Source organism: Fusarium solani (genome assembly GCF_023522795.1).
Source record: "Fusarium solani strain SB1 chromosome Unknown bctg00000000, whole genome shotgun sequence".
Taxonomy (NCBI): domain Eukaryota; kingdom Fungi; phylum Ascomycota; class Sordariomycetes; order Hypocreales; family Nectriaceae; genus Fusarium; species Fusarium solani.
The window spans coordinates 179,570-192,975 of NW_027072157.1; the positions used below are offsets into that span (position 1 = coordinate 179,570).

The following is a 13,406-nucleotide window of genomic DNA, read 5'->3' on the forward strand; positions in this document are numbered from 1 at the left end:
CAACTGCCCGAAGTGGGTATACTGAAATGCGGAGATCTCTTACTTCCTAAAAAGGCATTAAGGAATCGAACCACCGAGATCGCCGACTCTCCAACAAGTGTCAGCAGCCACGACGGACCTTGCCGAAGACGGAGGGACTAAAAGGGGCCCACACCGTCCGGCAAAAATTGGAAGCTTCCGATAAGAGGCTCTACTGAGCTAGCTCAGATATACGTCAGTTTGGGTTCCATCTTGCCAAACAGAAGCTCTCCCAGCCATTGACAACTACCAAGACTCGTTTTCCAACCAGAACTACCATAATCCTTTCGAGATGACCCCCAAGACCAGAGACGGCCACGTATGGGAGCCTCACACCGGCTTCAAGACTGGAATTGAGAGCGATGCTGTCATCTCTCCCGCCCGTTCCTTGAACAATGTCAACAAGGTCTACGATGTCGTTGTTATCGGCGCCGGATATGCGGGTCTTGCTGCAGCGCGCGACTTGAGCCTCTTGAGTAAGCGCCTTGACCTCCTGCGTCTGCATCTCTAGTCTAACCAGCCATTAGACCACTCCGTTCTGCTTCTCGAAGCCAGAGATCGCATTGGCGGTCGAACCTACACGGCAAAGAAGGATGGTGAGTTTCATATGTCCAATTGCTTGAATGACTGCTCAATTGTCTCGAGGCTTTCTTTACGAGATGGGCGGAACTTGGGTCACTCATCACATGGGATATCTGTTCCGAGAAATGACCAGATATAACATGGACCGAGACCTGATCACCACCGGAAGCCCCGACATGCACAAGGGTTACTATACTATCAATGTCCCAGGTAATACCCTTATCATTCAATCATCGTTTTCTCACCACTGACCATCCGGTGATAACAGGAGCCGAACCACGAAAGCTCAGCCATGAGGAAGCTGGTGCCATGCAAGCCAAGGGCTGGGACATGTTCGTCAACGTCGACGGCCAGTTTGGTCGTACCATCTGCCCACTTCCCCATGCTCAGCTCGATAACCCTATCGTGGACCGTGCTACAGTCGAGAAGTGGGATCAGATCTCATGCCACGACCGGTTTGAAGAGATCAAGCACAAGCTTACGGCTGAGGAGCAGGGTCTTCTTGTCTCGCTTCTGCTCCACATCTCCGGAGGACACATGAAGGACTCCAGTCTTTGGGACATGGTCCGCTCACATGCCCTCCTCATGCATAGCTCTGATAACTTCACCGACGTTTGGTTGAGATACAAGCTTCGAGATGGGCAAACTGCCTTGGCAAAGAACATGTTTCAAGAATCGGCTAACGCTGGCTTGGAATATGCTTTCTCTACCCAGGTCAAGTCCATCGTTCAGGCATCATCCGGAGATGGCCCAACCACCGTCACAACCACCAACGGCGACAAGTTCCGTGCTCGCAAGATCATCAACACAATTCCTTTGAATGTTCTTAAGGATATCCAATTCTCTCCTCCACTCTCGCAACGTCGCCAAGAGGCCATCAACATCGGTCATGTTAACCACATGACCAAGGTTCATGCCGACGTCAGCAACAAGGAGCTAGAGAGATGGAACGGAATGCGTTTCCCAGGGCTTCTGATGTATGGCTACGGCGACGGTGTTCTGCCCAATGGAGACGTCCACGTCGTGGCCTTTGGTGCGGATGAGCGTGACACCTTTATCCCAGAGAACGATGCAACAAAGACGATCGATGCTCTGAACAAGATTCATCCTATGAATGTCAAGCGACTAGTATGTCTACCCTGCTCTTATTAGTACAATACTAACAATACCGCAGATTCTGCACAACTGGAGCACCGACCCCTTCTCCAAGGGTGGTCCTGCTTGGTGGCGTCCTGGCTACATGTCAAAGTATCAAGATGAACTTCAGAGTCGACACGGAAATGTCTTTTTCGCCTCTGCTGATTGGGCTCATGGATGGCGTGCTGCCATTGATGGCGCGTTGGAGCAGGGAAGCCTCAATGCCCAGACTGCCCACCGTGAGATCACTGCTTCTAACAAGAAAGCCTCAAGCAGGCTGTGAAGCAGCATTGAGTCTGCCCACAACTGCGTCAACCAACGACGTGTATTAGTGATCATAGGTACTGCTTTCAATCTTTCAATACGCAAGCCGAGAATCGTACTATTTTTACTGTGTATACGGCATTGGGCTTTAACACAGCCATTTATGGGTAATCATACTCAGTGTCAACGCGGTCAACGCCCCTTTTAAACAAACAAGTGCCATTATCGCCAACAACATGTTGTCTCCTGTAACCTCTGTGCCACCCCTGAGTTGCTTCAGCCACTGGTTCGAGATGCAACAAAAGTTATCTTAGCCTCAAAACCTCGTATGGGGATTGAAGCCAATTTCGAATGCCAGAACATACACCTGGGCTGCTTGACCAGCTCTGCGTAAGACAAGGCGTCACGGAGCATATACGGGGCACATCGGGCGTCCTCAGTGAGAATTTTTCAGTATCATACCCCTAGAATCCGAGCTAAGGAGGTGCCCGGTAACTAACAAGATCCACGGGCTTGTGGCGAGATAAAGGATGTGCACACAGGATGTTTCTTTTTGTCAGAAATTCAGGATCAATTTCTCTGCTCTTTTGAGCCTTGAATCTCAGGCTTCTTATACATGTTGCTCGAGGACAGGTCGTCATGTCCCACCAGCCACCCTTACCAGGGGGTGCTCTAGTACTCATCGTTCTATCACGAATGTGTGTCATCATCGTACATTTCCGACCTGGTAATTTTCCCTTACCCATCCTAAAAGGGGCGCACCATTATTGGTAGTCCTAGGACTCTTGCTCGTACTGGGTGCTGAGCATCTCCCAGTCGATGTTGGGACCCTCGAAGTAGCGCCGAACAGACGCCCACAACCCAACCAGAATCAGACCCATAAAGCCCAGTACAACACAGACACTAATTAAGTGTCAGTAATTTTATCAGAAATTACTCGGAGTGACAACTTACTAGTTCATGGAACCAGCATCAACAGGAATCTTGTTCGGGAAGCATATGAAAATGCCGATCGTGGTAACCCAGAGTGGTGTCCACGCGTTACAGAGATAACCCACGATCTTGTTGAGCTTAAAGGGTCTCTCAGGAAGCTTGTTCTCACGGCCATGGAACAGGGTGATTGCTTGCGGCACAGCGTACGAGATGTTGACTCCAAGAACTGCCGTGGTGATGATCGAGTTGAAAGCCTGGCTGCTAGCCATGTAAAGCAGGCCGTAAAGGATGCAGAATCCGACTGACAGGATCGTGGTTCGTACGGGAAACCCAAGAGAAGGCGAGATGTGGTTCCAGTACTCAGAAAATGGCAGGCCACGCTACAAAACCGCATTCGTTAGTTCATAATCAAGGGATGGGGAGGGATAATACTCACGTCTCGCGAGAAGGCCCAAGTCAAGCGACCGCAAGTAATCCATTGGCTAGGCATGCAAGCTAGAATGTGTCAATAAAGCACGACCCTCGGAAGTCAAAGACCAAGGCATAGAGCCAAAGGAAGCTTACAGTAGAAAATGACCACAAGGAGACTCTGTAGACCAAGAGCTGCCGACTTGCTGCCAGTGGCCTGGTAGAAAGCCTCGAGGCTGGGAAGATGGGCCGATCGAACCGCATCCAGATCCTTGATGACAAACATCATGGCCAGGATGAACGGCACAGAGGTAACCAGACCGATGATTAGAGTGAGGTTCCTAGAATTTGTCAGCATCTGGAAGGATCGCAGTTTTTGGAATATTGCTTACATGGCTCTGGGAATGGCCTTTCCAGGGTGGTGCATCTCCTCAGCCACGTGGATGACGGCGTCCATGCTGGCAAACGCATACATGGCATTTCCGACGCTCATAACCCAGGCAACTCCTTTAGGCCAGCCACTGGTACCGTCGAACTTGGTAATGAAGCTGGGGTGGTTGTATTCATCGCACATGGCCAAAATGGTGACGGTAACGATGAGGAAGCCGAATACCGAGAGCGCAAGACAAGCCTGAGTCCATTTTCCGAGGTGCTTTTGAGGAATCGTAAAGATGGGGATCACTTCAAGTCGTCAGTCAGGGGAACACCGATTTTGTCCCGAGTCGACTCACACGTAATCAGGATGAGTCCCACGTATAGAAGATAGGAATGCCAGTTCTGTGGTTGATACTCTGGCTTGACAAATAGGATCATGCCGATGATGCATTGTACGTTATTCGAAATGCCCGAGCAGGTGATGACCCACCAGCCAAGGACGCTGATGGTACCGACAGCGAAGGCAGCGAATCGTCGGTGCTTTTCGGGAGCCAGGATGTAGGTGAAGTGGTATTGGCCTGTGTGGTAAAGGGATCGGTCAGCCGGCAGATTCCAAGATGAGGGAGAAGCACTGACCTCCTGATGATGGGAAAGCTGAGGCCTGCTCAGCAAGACCAAGAATGATGATCCATTGAACAGCGCAGGCAACGATCAGGCCAAAGACTGTGGCCTGGGGTCCGCCGTAGAGCAAGCTCTGTCCGAAGCAGCTGGCATACGACACCCACGAATTGGTGATACTAAACAACTGTTAAGTATGAGGCGATCGGTTCGCGAGGACGGACGCGGTTACCTGAAGCCCAGTCCCAGAGTTCCGAGAAGATTGAAGGAACGCCTCATAACAGGGACATGACCCTGAGCGAGGAGAATGTTGTCGTCGACGGCATCGCCCTTCAAGACCTCGCCACGCATGTCTTCGACCCTACCAATGCCAACGTCCGAGTCATTGGTGGCATGGGACTTGACCTTGGCCATGTCCTCGCCGAAAGTGTTCTGAGCCATGATGATGTGCTAAGTTGAAGGAAACAAGGAGATGGCCAAAGACTTGGGAGGAATGATGGGATCGAAAGAGGATGGAACAAGGTTGCGACAGGGTCACGCCGTCGACCTTTAAGTAAAAACGAGCCGGGCTATCTTCTCAAGTTTGGTACTTGGCGAGCTACTAGGCAATCTCGGCCTTGAACCATCTCTACAATCTCCTATCAATGCCGAAAGGCCCTTTCCTCCGCACCCCAGACCCTCCCCCACAGCCAACATGGCTCGGAAACGCGGGGAAGGGCTGGCCATGGCAGCGCCGGTTATCTCTGCCGTGATCCTTGACCCATGGCTTCAAGATTCAGCAGCGATAACGTCTGCACCGTCCAGATACCGGTCCGACACTGTGCGGGTCATGGTCTCCACTGCGGATCCCATGGGAGGGGAAGCCGCATCTCGTAATTCCTAATGCGGTAATAACGTCTCACCGCGTCCGACTTCTCCGCGCTTTAAAGCCAACCTCAACTCTCCAACCACCTAGCAAGTACCTTCACCAGCTCCGCATCGGATAAGCAGGCAAGCAATCTTTGATATCTTTCGATAGATACATGTCGCCTTTGACCCGATAAACCTTCAACTTACTCAACCATCAATCCTATCTCCTTCCCCCCGTACAGTCACTATCTTTCATCATGGCCAAGCAGCAGCTGGATCCCGAGATCATTGAGCTTGCCAAGGGCTTGCAGGGTACTCCTTGGTGTGACGAGTATGAGAAGATGATTTCAGGCATGCTGTACGTCTTGTTCATGGTCCATGCACCTTCGACGTCTGTCTAACCTCGGGCTTTACACCCCTGCAGTTACAACCCACTACACCCCAAGCTGTTGGAGGGTCGCCACAAGGCTCGCTGCGTGGCATACAACTTCAACAACTTAGATCCCAATACCGGCAACTACGAAGAGATTGCCACCAAGAGACTCGAGATGCTTTCTGGCATGCTCGGAAAAGTCGGCTCAGGAACCTTCATTGAGCCACCCTTTGCGCCTGACTACGGCTCCAACATCTCCATTGGTGAGAACTGCTTCTTCAACTTCGGGTAAGAAACCCTCAGATCGCCTGTCTGCGACGTCTTGACTAAAAACCTTGCCCAGCCTAACCATCCTGGACACCAGCCTCGTCATCATTGGCGATCGTGTCCAGATGGGCCCCAATGTCCACATCTACACTGCGGGTCATGAGACCAGCGTCCTCTCCCGCATAAAGTTTGTCGAGTTCGGACACCCTATCAGAATCGAGGACGACTGTTGGATCGGAGGCAATGTCGTGATCCTGCCCGGGGTCACCATTGGACGAGGATGCACTGTCGGCGCTGGCGCTGTGGTTACCAAGAGTCTGCCCCCTTACTCCATCGCTCTCGGGGCCCCTGCAAAGGTGGTCAAGACTATTCAGTCGGTCGAGGAGGAGATGGCTGATCCTAACAACCCTTACCGAAACATGCCGGACCGAGCTTAGAGGTAGTTGTTGATTTCAGCATGACACGCACAAAAATATTACCATAGACCAGGACAAGAACGGAATCAAGTCACCTGCATCGTGTAGTTCATTCATTCTTGTTGGTTGACATGTACAGACTCGGCTAGTTGACCTAAACCACCTGCCTTCTACAGTACCGCAGAAAGGGGCCCATGACTGTCCATCCTTGGCCCCTGGCAATCCTTATTGTGATAGCTATCCCAGGCGAACGACCATGATGCCTCGGACATCCTCGCCACTCTATCCATGCGTCCGAGATTCGCCTCCTAGTCTGCGATTGCCTCCGCCTGAAGCTCCAAGTGCATTCCGGGGTTGACGAGAGCCGCAACCACCACCGATGTTAGGGTCGGGGTATGACCCGGCCAGCGCTTGCGCAAGAGTGCCAGCATAGTTGCCTCATCTTCAGCACGAGTAAAGTAAGCCGTCAACTTGTGGGCTGAACCGAGGCCCTTGCTCACTCCAGCATTTCGGAGTGCGGCATCGATACAGTCAAAGACTGCGTTGAATTCTTCCTCCACGGAGCTAGTTACGAGTTCTCCCGTCTTCAGGTTCACCCCAACATGTCCAGTTGTTATGATGAGGGTGCCGGTTATCGGGATGGCTGCCGTAGTGGCAAGCGATGCGGAGCGCAGCATCTCCCCGACTGGGCCGGGGAGAAACTGATAGCGAACGGGAGAAGACATGTTGATACGGTGGGATATTTTTGATAAGTTGTGAACTGTTCGTGGGTCGTAGACACCAAGTGTTGCTCTTCCTCGGTTCAGCTCAAGGTGGCATGCCTATACATGTACATGTATTTCTTATCATTGCTTTAGTTCATGAGATATGCCTAATGTGGTAATACTTAGTAGTCCCGTTCTCGGCTAGCCCCGCAGCCACCAGACCATCGTTGGACTGCTTTCGTCACAACGTCGCGATTTTCTGTCAAACCTCATTTCTCCAACTCTGGAAATACTGGGCGTGGTTAGCGACAAGCCTGTCAACAGGAAGGGTTCGCGCGCAATCAAGAAGCTTACAGTCCCGGATACAAACATTGGAGTTCCGAGATAACCAACAGCTCGGTTCAACGACCCCTGTGTTCTGGACTTCCGGCCTCCCTGTCATCGTCTAGTCGCAACTCTGCCGCCATGTCTTCCATCCTATCTGCAGGTCTCCAGGACAAGCTGCGTGACATCATTAACGAATACACATCCGGAGGTGCCGACCGAAAGATTCCTGGCTTAGTCTATCTTGCGTTCAGAAACGATGGCCAACCAATTTTCCAGCATTGCTCTGGCACGAGAGGCATGTCCTCGCAGGACTTGATGTCTGCAGATACCATCTTTTACTTGGCTTCTTTTACCAAGGTGGCGACCTCTGTCTCTTGCATGCAGCTTGTTGAGCGTGGCCTGTTGCACCTTGACGATGCTGATGAAGTTGAGAGGATCTGCCCTGAGTTGAGAGATGTAAAAGTTTTGACTCGCACCGCTAATGGCGGCTTCGAGCTTGTTGAGAAGAACAAAAGAATAACTCTACGAATGCTCCTTAATCACACTGGCAAGTACCCTAGAAGTCGTCATTCGATATGAGACCGTGTTAACAGACGCTAGCTGGGTTTGGATACGCCTTTGAGGACGACAAGCTGGCAGAATACACTCGTCCAGTTGGTGCAGATGATTTCTCAGGAGAAGCAGTGGAGATAGCCAACCGACCGCTTGTCAACCAACCTGGCGAGAGGTTCCAGTACGGAATCTCGATGGACTGGGTTGGCGTCATGATTGAACGAGTCTCTGGAAAGTCGTTGGACGAATACTTCAAAACCAACATCTTCCGGCCTATGGGTATGAACAGTGTGACCTTTCATCCTTCAGAAGAGGCCAAGGCAAATATGGCCTACATGCATCGAAGGTCCGCAGATGAAAAGCTAGCAACTACTGATCACTTTTACCGACGACCGTTGCTGGCCTACGGAGAGGGAAACAAGGCCCCGTGCGCTGGAGGCCATGGTTGCTTTGGAAAGCCGGCTGAGTTCGGGAGTGAGTTTCACATTTAGTTGTTGCAGCCCTCACTAATAACATCAGGACTCCTCTCACTTCTGCTCAACGACGGCATCGACAAGGTAACAGGCATTCGTCTTCTCAAGCCCGAGACTATTCAGGGTGCGTATACTTGCTTCTAACCTTTGAAGCTGTGCCCATTAACAACACATCCTCAACTACAGACATGTTCACGGACCAGATTGCCGATAAACCACGTTACAGCAACGTGTGTGTTCCGGTAGCAAAGCCCGAATTAGCCAACCCAACACCCTTGACCCCAATGCCGGACGATCACACCGAAGGATGGGGAATGTCATTTTCAATCAGTCACTTTCCTTCTGAAACAGGACGAGCCCCTGGTACGGCATCTTGGGAAGGATTGGCCAATCTATTCTGGTTCGCTGACCGAAAGAATAACATTGGTGGCATCATTGCTTCTCAAATCATCCCATATGGCGGTAGGTTTTCCAATCGCGCAAGGAGGCTCAAATACTAACACACAATAGATCGTTTGGTATTGGAGTGCTCGGATCGTGTAGAAACTGAGATATACAGGGCCTTGCAGCAGGTTGATGGATCTTGATAGTGAGTTATATGGCGTCAGGATTGTTGAGGTTGATACGGCCTTTCTATCAGCATAAAATAGTCAAATACAGATATTAGACACCAATGTCTCTTTAACTATGATACTCATCCGAGCCTGAACGCTCGAGCTTTGCACGGGATTCATCCGCTTCCAAATGCTGTAACCCCGTATCTTTTGTCTCACGTGTGCCATCTTAGAAGCAGCTGTGTCCATAACTTAACGAGTCCGAAAGCTCCATACTGCTCCGACGGTCCCCGTGGCGTAAACCGTTTTTGGGAATATGCTAAGAAGCGGGGTATCGGGAGGTGCGGAACAAGCGCAACTCCCATTGTCCATATCGAGTATAAGATTGTGACGGCCCTGGTTGGTTTCCACTTTTCTCCTCCTTTTATCTCCTCTCTCCAACAGCCAAGAGACCTCACAGGGAACTTCAGTGTGATCTCGTTTAGGTGCAATGGAGGTTGCCAAGCAGGAGCGTGACGCTCAGTTCAAGGTCCTGATCGACCTTCTGCATAGCGTGCCTCACGACATCTTCAATGGCTTTGACATCACTCGGGCTCACTTTAAGTCAGCTGGGGTTGAGATTGGGGTAGACATCTTGATTCCCAAACGGAAAAGCACGACAGCCAGACCTGTTATTGTGAGAATACACGGCGGGTTCCTTGTAAGTGCTATCGTCAGGGTATTGATCACTCAGACTTACAAAGCCATTCAGATTACAGGATCAAGTCTTTTCCCAGCTTGGTTCTCCAAATGGATCCTGGACTTTGCAGATGAGCGCGATGCCATCATCCTTAGCCCTAACTATCGACTTCTTCCAGAAGTTAAAGGGAAGGACATCATACAGGATATGGCCAACTTCTGGACCTGGGTACAGTCAGGAGGCCCTGGGAGGCACCTTGCTTCGGCTGGACGGTCCAGTGTCGCAATGAATTTGGCCCAAACTCTGCTTGTGGGTGAAAGTGCAGGTAAGATTATCGCCTTTTACTTTTCATCTTGCGTTGGCTAACAAAAGTGTATTAGGTGGATATCTGGCTTTGCAGTCCGTTTTGTCAGGGTTCACAAGCCCCAAGGCCATGATTACTCTCTATCCCATGATAGACATGCAGTCAGCTCATTACACAAAGCCGTATGAAAAACCAATCGTGGGCGTGTCCAACTACCCTCAAGAAGATGCAGATAGCTTCATATCAGCTACTACTGGGAATGCCGCCATCACCGAGGCAGAGCCACCCACAAGACTGGATTCGGCCATAGCCGTGGTCCAGAATGGACGCTTCCTTGACCTTCTGGGCCGGGAGCCCGATTTGTTTGTACTTGAACGCATAGAAGCAGGATTGATGCCTCAAAGAGAGCCAGGGAAGCCACTTCTCCCACCGTTGTTCCTGCTTCATGGCAAGAACGACACCGCAGTTCCAGTTGATGGCACAAGGAAGTTGGTCAACATACTACAAAGGTTACACCCAGATACCAAGTTTCACGTGGCCATCCGCCCAGGTGATCACGGTTTTGATTTCTCTGCCACTACACAGGAGGGTTGGCTACGGGAAGGGTTAGACTTTGTCACAGGCCCATGGCTCGGTGAGAAGAGCCGTATCTAAAATACAACGGTCTTCCTCCACACTTCTAGACTACTGTTTCAATCTCGTATGAAAATGCCTTGTGCTCAACATCTTTCCAAGATCAGAGCGGTATCCCAAGCTTAGGGTACCTGACGAGCTTCACTCTCAATACTGTTTCTTATACCAAAGCTGGCATTACAAATATTAATCAAGTGACCTTTACTCTGATAAAAAGCGCGTTATGAGAACAAAACAAATGAGATTATGGGGTTTCAAGGCTGTATTAAAAAGAAATACCTAATGCTGCATTGTGTTTCGTTCTACGATGTCTCCCAAAGAGGCAATCAGTAACAACAACCGGAATCACGGTTATTGGCACATGCCAAACGAGATCCAAAGCGGGAAAACACCATAGCCGAGAGCCCTAGATGTGGATGGGCCCAACTTCCATGCGTTCTCAAGCTGTATTAAGAACCTCTTGATGGTTATTCTGTCACCTTGATGTGCCTGCCCCTGATCTTACATCAAAACGTGTATTAAACTCAGAGCACTAATCTTCTGCCCCTTTAACCGACGAGAACCCATTTTACTCTTCCAGCCCGCTGCCAAGTTCAACAATCGCCGTCTAATACCCATTTTACCGATGCCTCTACTCCCCCTTGTGCACAACGTCGATGATCTTTCCAACGACGGAGGGGTCCGACAGGGTGGTCACATCTCCGAGCTGATCCTGCTCGCCCATGACCACCTTGCGCAGAACACGACGCATAATCTTTCCAGATCGAGTCTTGGGGAGATCAGTCACCACAAAGATGTTCTTGGGTGCGGCAAAAGGGCCAATGTTCTTTCGGACTTGCTGCCTGAGCTCGAGATGGACGGCTTCCTCATTAGCCCTGAAGGCCTCCTTGAGGCAGACGAAGGCCACCACAGACTGGCCAGTGAGCTCGTCAGCGATGCCCACGACGGCAGACTCAGCGACCGTGGGATGCTCAACCATGGCAGCCTCGATCTCGGCCGTGGATAATCGATGGCCACTGACGTTGATAACATCATCAACGCGGCCACGAATCCAGTAAAAGCCGTCCTGATCACGGCTGGCACCGTCACCAGTGAACTAGGTTTCAACATTAGCAAACGAACTAACAGCTGGGATTCGGTTGACTCACGTAGTATCCCTTGTAAACATCCAGATAAGTCTCTTGGAATCTTTGGTGATCACCGTACACTGTTCGAGCCATGCTAGGCCAAGAAGACTTGAAAGCAAGCACGCCCTCGACTCCATTTCCGTGGATTTCCTCACCAGAAACGGGATCGATCAAGACAGTATCAATACCAAAGAAGGGCAAGCAGGCAGATCCGGGCTTGGTAGGCGTGACGCCAGCGAGGGGTGTGACAGCATGAGATCCAGTCTCAGTTTGCCAGTATGTCTGATATGGTCAGCATGCTTTTCCACCATCGTGGCTAACCAGGTAGTCATGGAAATGAGAGGGTAACTCACATCGACAACGTGGCATTCACCCTTGCCAATTGTGTCGAAGTACCACTTCCAGATCTCAGGAGCGATAGGCTCTCCGACTGAACCAAGGACACGGAGACTGCTGGTGTCGTGGTCAACGGGATCCGATCCAGCTCTCTTCAGCAGTCGTAGAGCAGTGGGTGCAACGTAGAAGTGCGTAATCTTGTGATTGGCGATAATGTCCCAGTAGCGGTTGATGGAAGGGTATGTGGGTGTGCCCTCGAAAACGACGGTGGACACGCCCAGAAGCAGAGGGGCATAAACAACATAAGTGTGGCCAGTAATCCATCCGACATCGCCAGCACAGAAATAACGGTCATCTCCATGAATGTCGAACACATACTTGCCGGTGGCCGCAGCTCCTACGAGATAGCCGCCGGTAGTATGCAAGATACCCTTGGGCTTGCCCGTGGATCCAGACGTATACAGGAGGAAAAGGGGATCCTCTGCGTCCATGGAAACGGGAGGTATATAACTGGGCCACTTCTTGACCTCTTCATGCCACCAGTGGTCTCGGCCGGAAACCCAGCCAACCTCGGCACCAGTCCGCTTGAAGACCAAAGTCTGGACGCCCTCGAGGGGGCTCAGAGCCTCATCCACAATCTTCTTGATGCCGATAGTCTTGCCGCCTCGCTGACTTTCGTCGGCTGTGATGACCACCTTGCTCTTGGCGTCGGTGATACGATCTCGAAGAGATCCGGCAGAAAAGCCAGCGAAGACGACGGAGTGAACAGCGCCAATGCGAGCACAAGCGAGAATGGCAACAAGCGCTTCGGGGACCATGGGCATGTAGATGGCGACAGTATCGCCCTTTCGCACGCCCAAGTCCTTGAGGACCCAGGAGACCTTGCTCACCTGCTTCAGCAGCTCTCCATAAGTCACCGAGTGCCCGCCATGTCCATCATCAGTTTCATGAATGATGGCAACCTTCTTGGGGTCTTTGAGGGCATGACGATCCACGCAGTTGAAGGAAGCGTTCAGCTTGCCTCCAAGGAACCAGCCAACGTTGCCCTCGGACAAGGATCCATGCTGGACGGTGTGAAAGTCAGTCTCCCAGGATAGAAGCTCCCGAGCCTGTTGTCCCCAAAAGGTATCAGGATCCTGGATGGAGAGCTGGTGCATCTGACGATATTCATCAAGGCCTAAGACAAGTCAGCTACGCTCATAAAATTCAATGCTGGCTCATCACTCACCAGCAATGTGAGGCCTACCAGGGTGTCCTGCACCCAAAATGGTCAGCGTTGACTCGGCAACAGAGAATTTTTATCACGAACTGGCAAGCATCTTATCAGGAAGATCTATATCCAACATCAGCATAAGAATAGGGGTCAAGGGCAGTCCTAGGGAACATACACCATTCCTCGGCCTCACTGCTACCGACAAGCGCCGTCTGAGTTTCCAATGCCTCGCCCATGATGTAGCAGTGCAGTTACTTCAGGAAG

General features: G+C 51.1%; 6 protein-coding genes across 6 annotated transcripts; 3 read left to right on the top strand and 3 right to left on the bottom strand.

The window, feature by feature from the left end:
- Nucleotides 1-310: 310 nt before the first annotated feature.
- Nucleotides 311-2,020, top strand: MRS44_000052 (uncharacterized protein; the record flags this gene model as incomplete). Its single annotated transcript, XM_046272910.2, has 5 exons — nt 311-494; nt 546-614; nt 664-810; nt 869-1,728; nt 1,775-2,020. 5 exons carry the CDS (start codon nt 311-313, stop codon nt 2,018-2,020), a joined length of 1,506 nt encoding a protein of 501 aa, XP_046129830.1.
- Nucleotides 2,021-2,777: 757 nt separating this feature from the next.
- On the bottom strand, nt 2,778-4,776 carry MRS44_000053 (uncharacterized protein; the record flags this gene model as incomplete). The annotated part of the gene is made up of 8 exons (XM_046279593.1): nt 2,778-2,904; nt 2,956-3,314; nt 3,371-3,429; nt 3,499-3,683; nt 3,735-4,023; nt 4,074-4,295; nt 4,354-4,514; nt 4,568-4,776. The coding sequence occupies 8 exons, from the start codon at nt 4,774-4,776 to the stop codon at nt 2,778-2,780; spliced, it is 1,611 nt and encodes a 536-aa protein (XP_046129829.1).
- Nucleotides 4,777-5,441: 665 nt separating this feature from the next.
- Nucleotides 5,442-6,261, top strand: MRS44_000054 (uncharacterized protein; the record flags this gene model as incomplete). Its single annotated transcript, XM_065624093.1, has 3 exons — nt 5,442-5,542; nt 5,609-5,845; nt 5,901-6,261. The coding sequence occupies 3 exons, from the start codon at nt 5,442-5,444 to the stop codon at nt 6,259-6,261; spliced, it is 699 nt and encodes a 232-aa protein (XP_065479622.1).
- Nucleotides 6,262-6,548: 287 nt separating this feature from the next.
- Nucleotides 6,549-6,965, bottom strand: MRS44_000055 (uncharacterized protein; the record flags this gene model as incomplete). Its single annotated transcript, XM_046281433.1, has 1 exon — nt 6,549-6,965. The coding sequence occupies one exon, from the start codon at nt 6,963-6,965 to the stop codon at nt 6,549-6,551; it is 417 nt and encodes a 138-aa protein (XP_046129828.1).
- A 444-nt stretch (nt 6,966-7,409) lies between these two features.
- MRS44_000056 (uncharacterized protein) lies at nt 7,410-10,487 on the top strand (the record flags this gene model as incomplete). The annotated part of the gene is made up of 7 exons (XM_065624104.1): nt 7,410-7,727; nt 7,865-8,297; nt 8,343-8,420; nt 8,483-8,758; nt 9,336-9,550; nt 9,602-9,854; nt 9,910-10,487. The coding sequence occupies 7 exons, from the start codon at nt 7,410-7,412 to the stop codon at nt 10,485-10,487; spliced, it is 2,151 nt and encodes a 716-aa protein (XP_065479623.1).
- Nucleotides 10,488-11,097: 610 nt separating this feature from the next.
- On the bottom strand, nt 11,098-13,378 carry MRS44_000057 (uncharacterized protein; the record flags this gene model as incomplete). Its single annotated transcript, XM_046276952.2, has 6 exons — nt 11,098-11,562; nt 11,615-11,875; nt 11,947-13,106; nt 13,158-13,184; nt 13,239-13,262; nt 13,318-13,378. The coding sequence occupies 6 exons, from the start codon at nt 13,376-13,378 to the stop codon at nt 11,098-11,100; spliced, it is 1,998 nt and encodes a 665-aa protein (XP_046129825.1).
- Between the last annotated feature and the right edge of the window lie 28 nt (nt 13,379-13,406).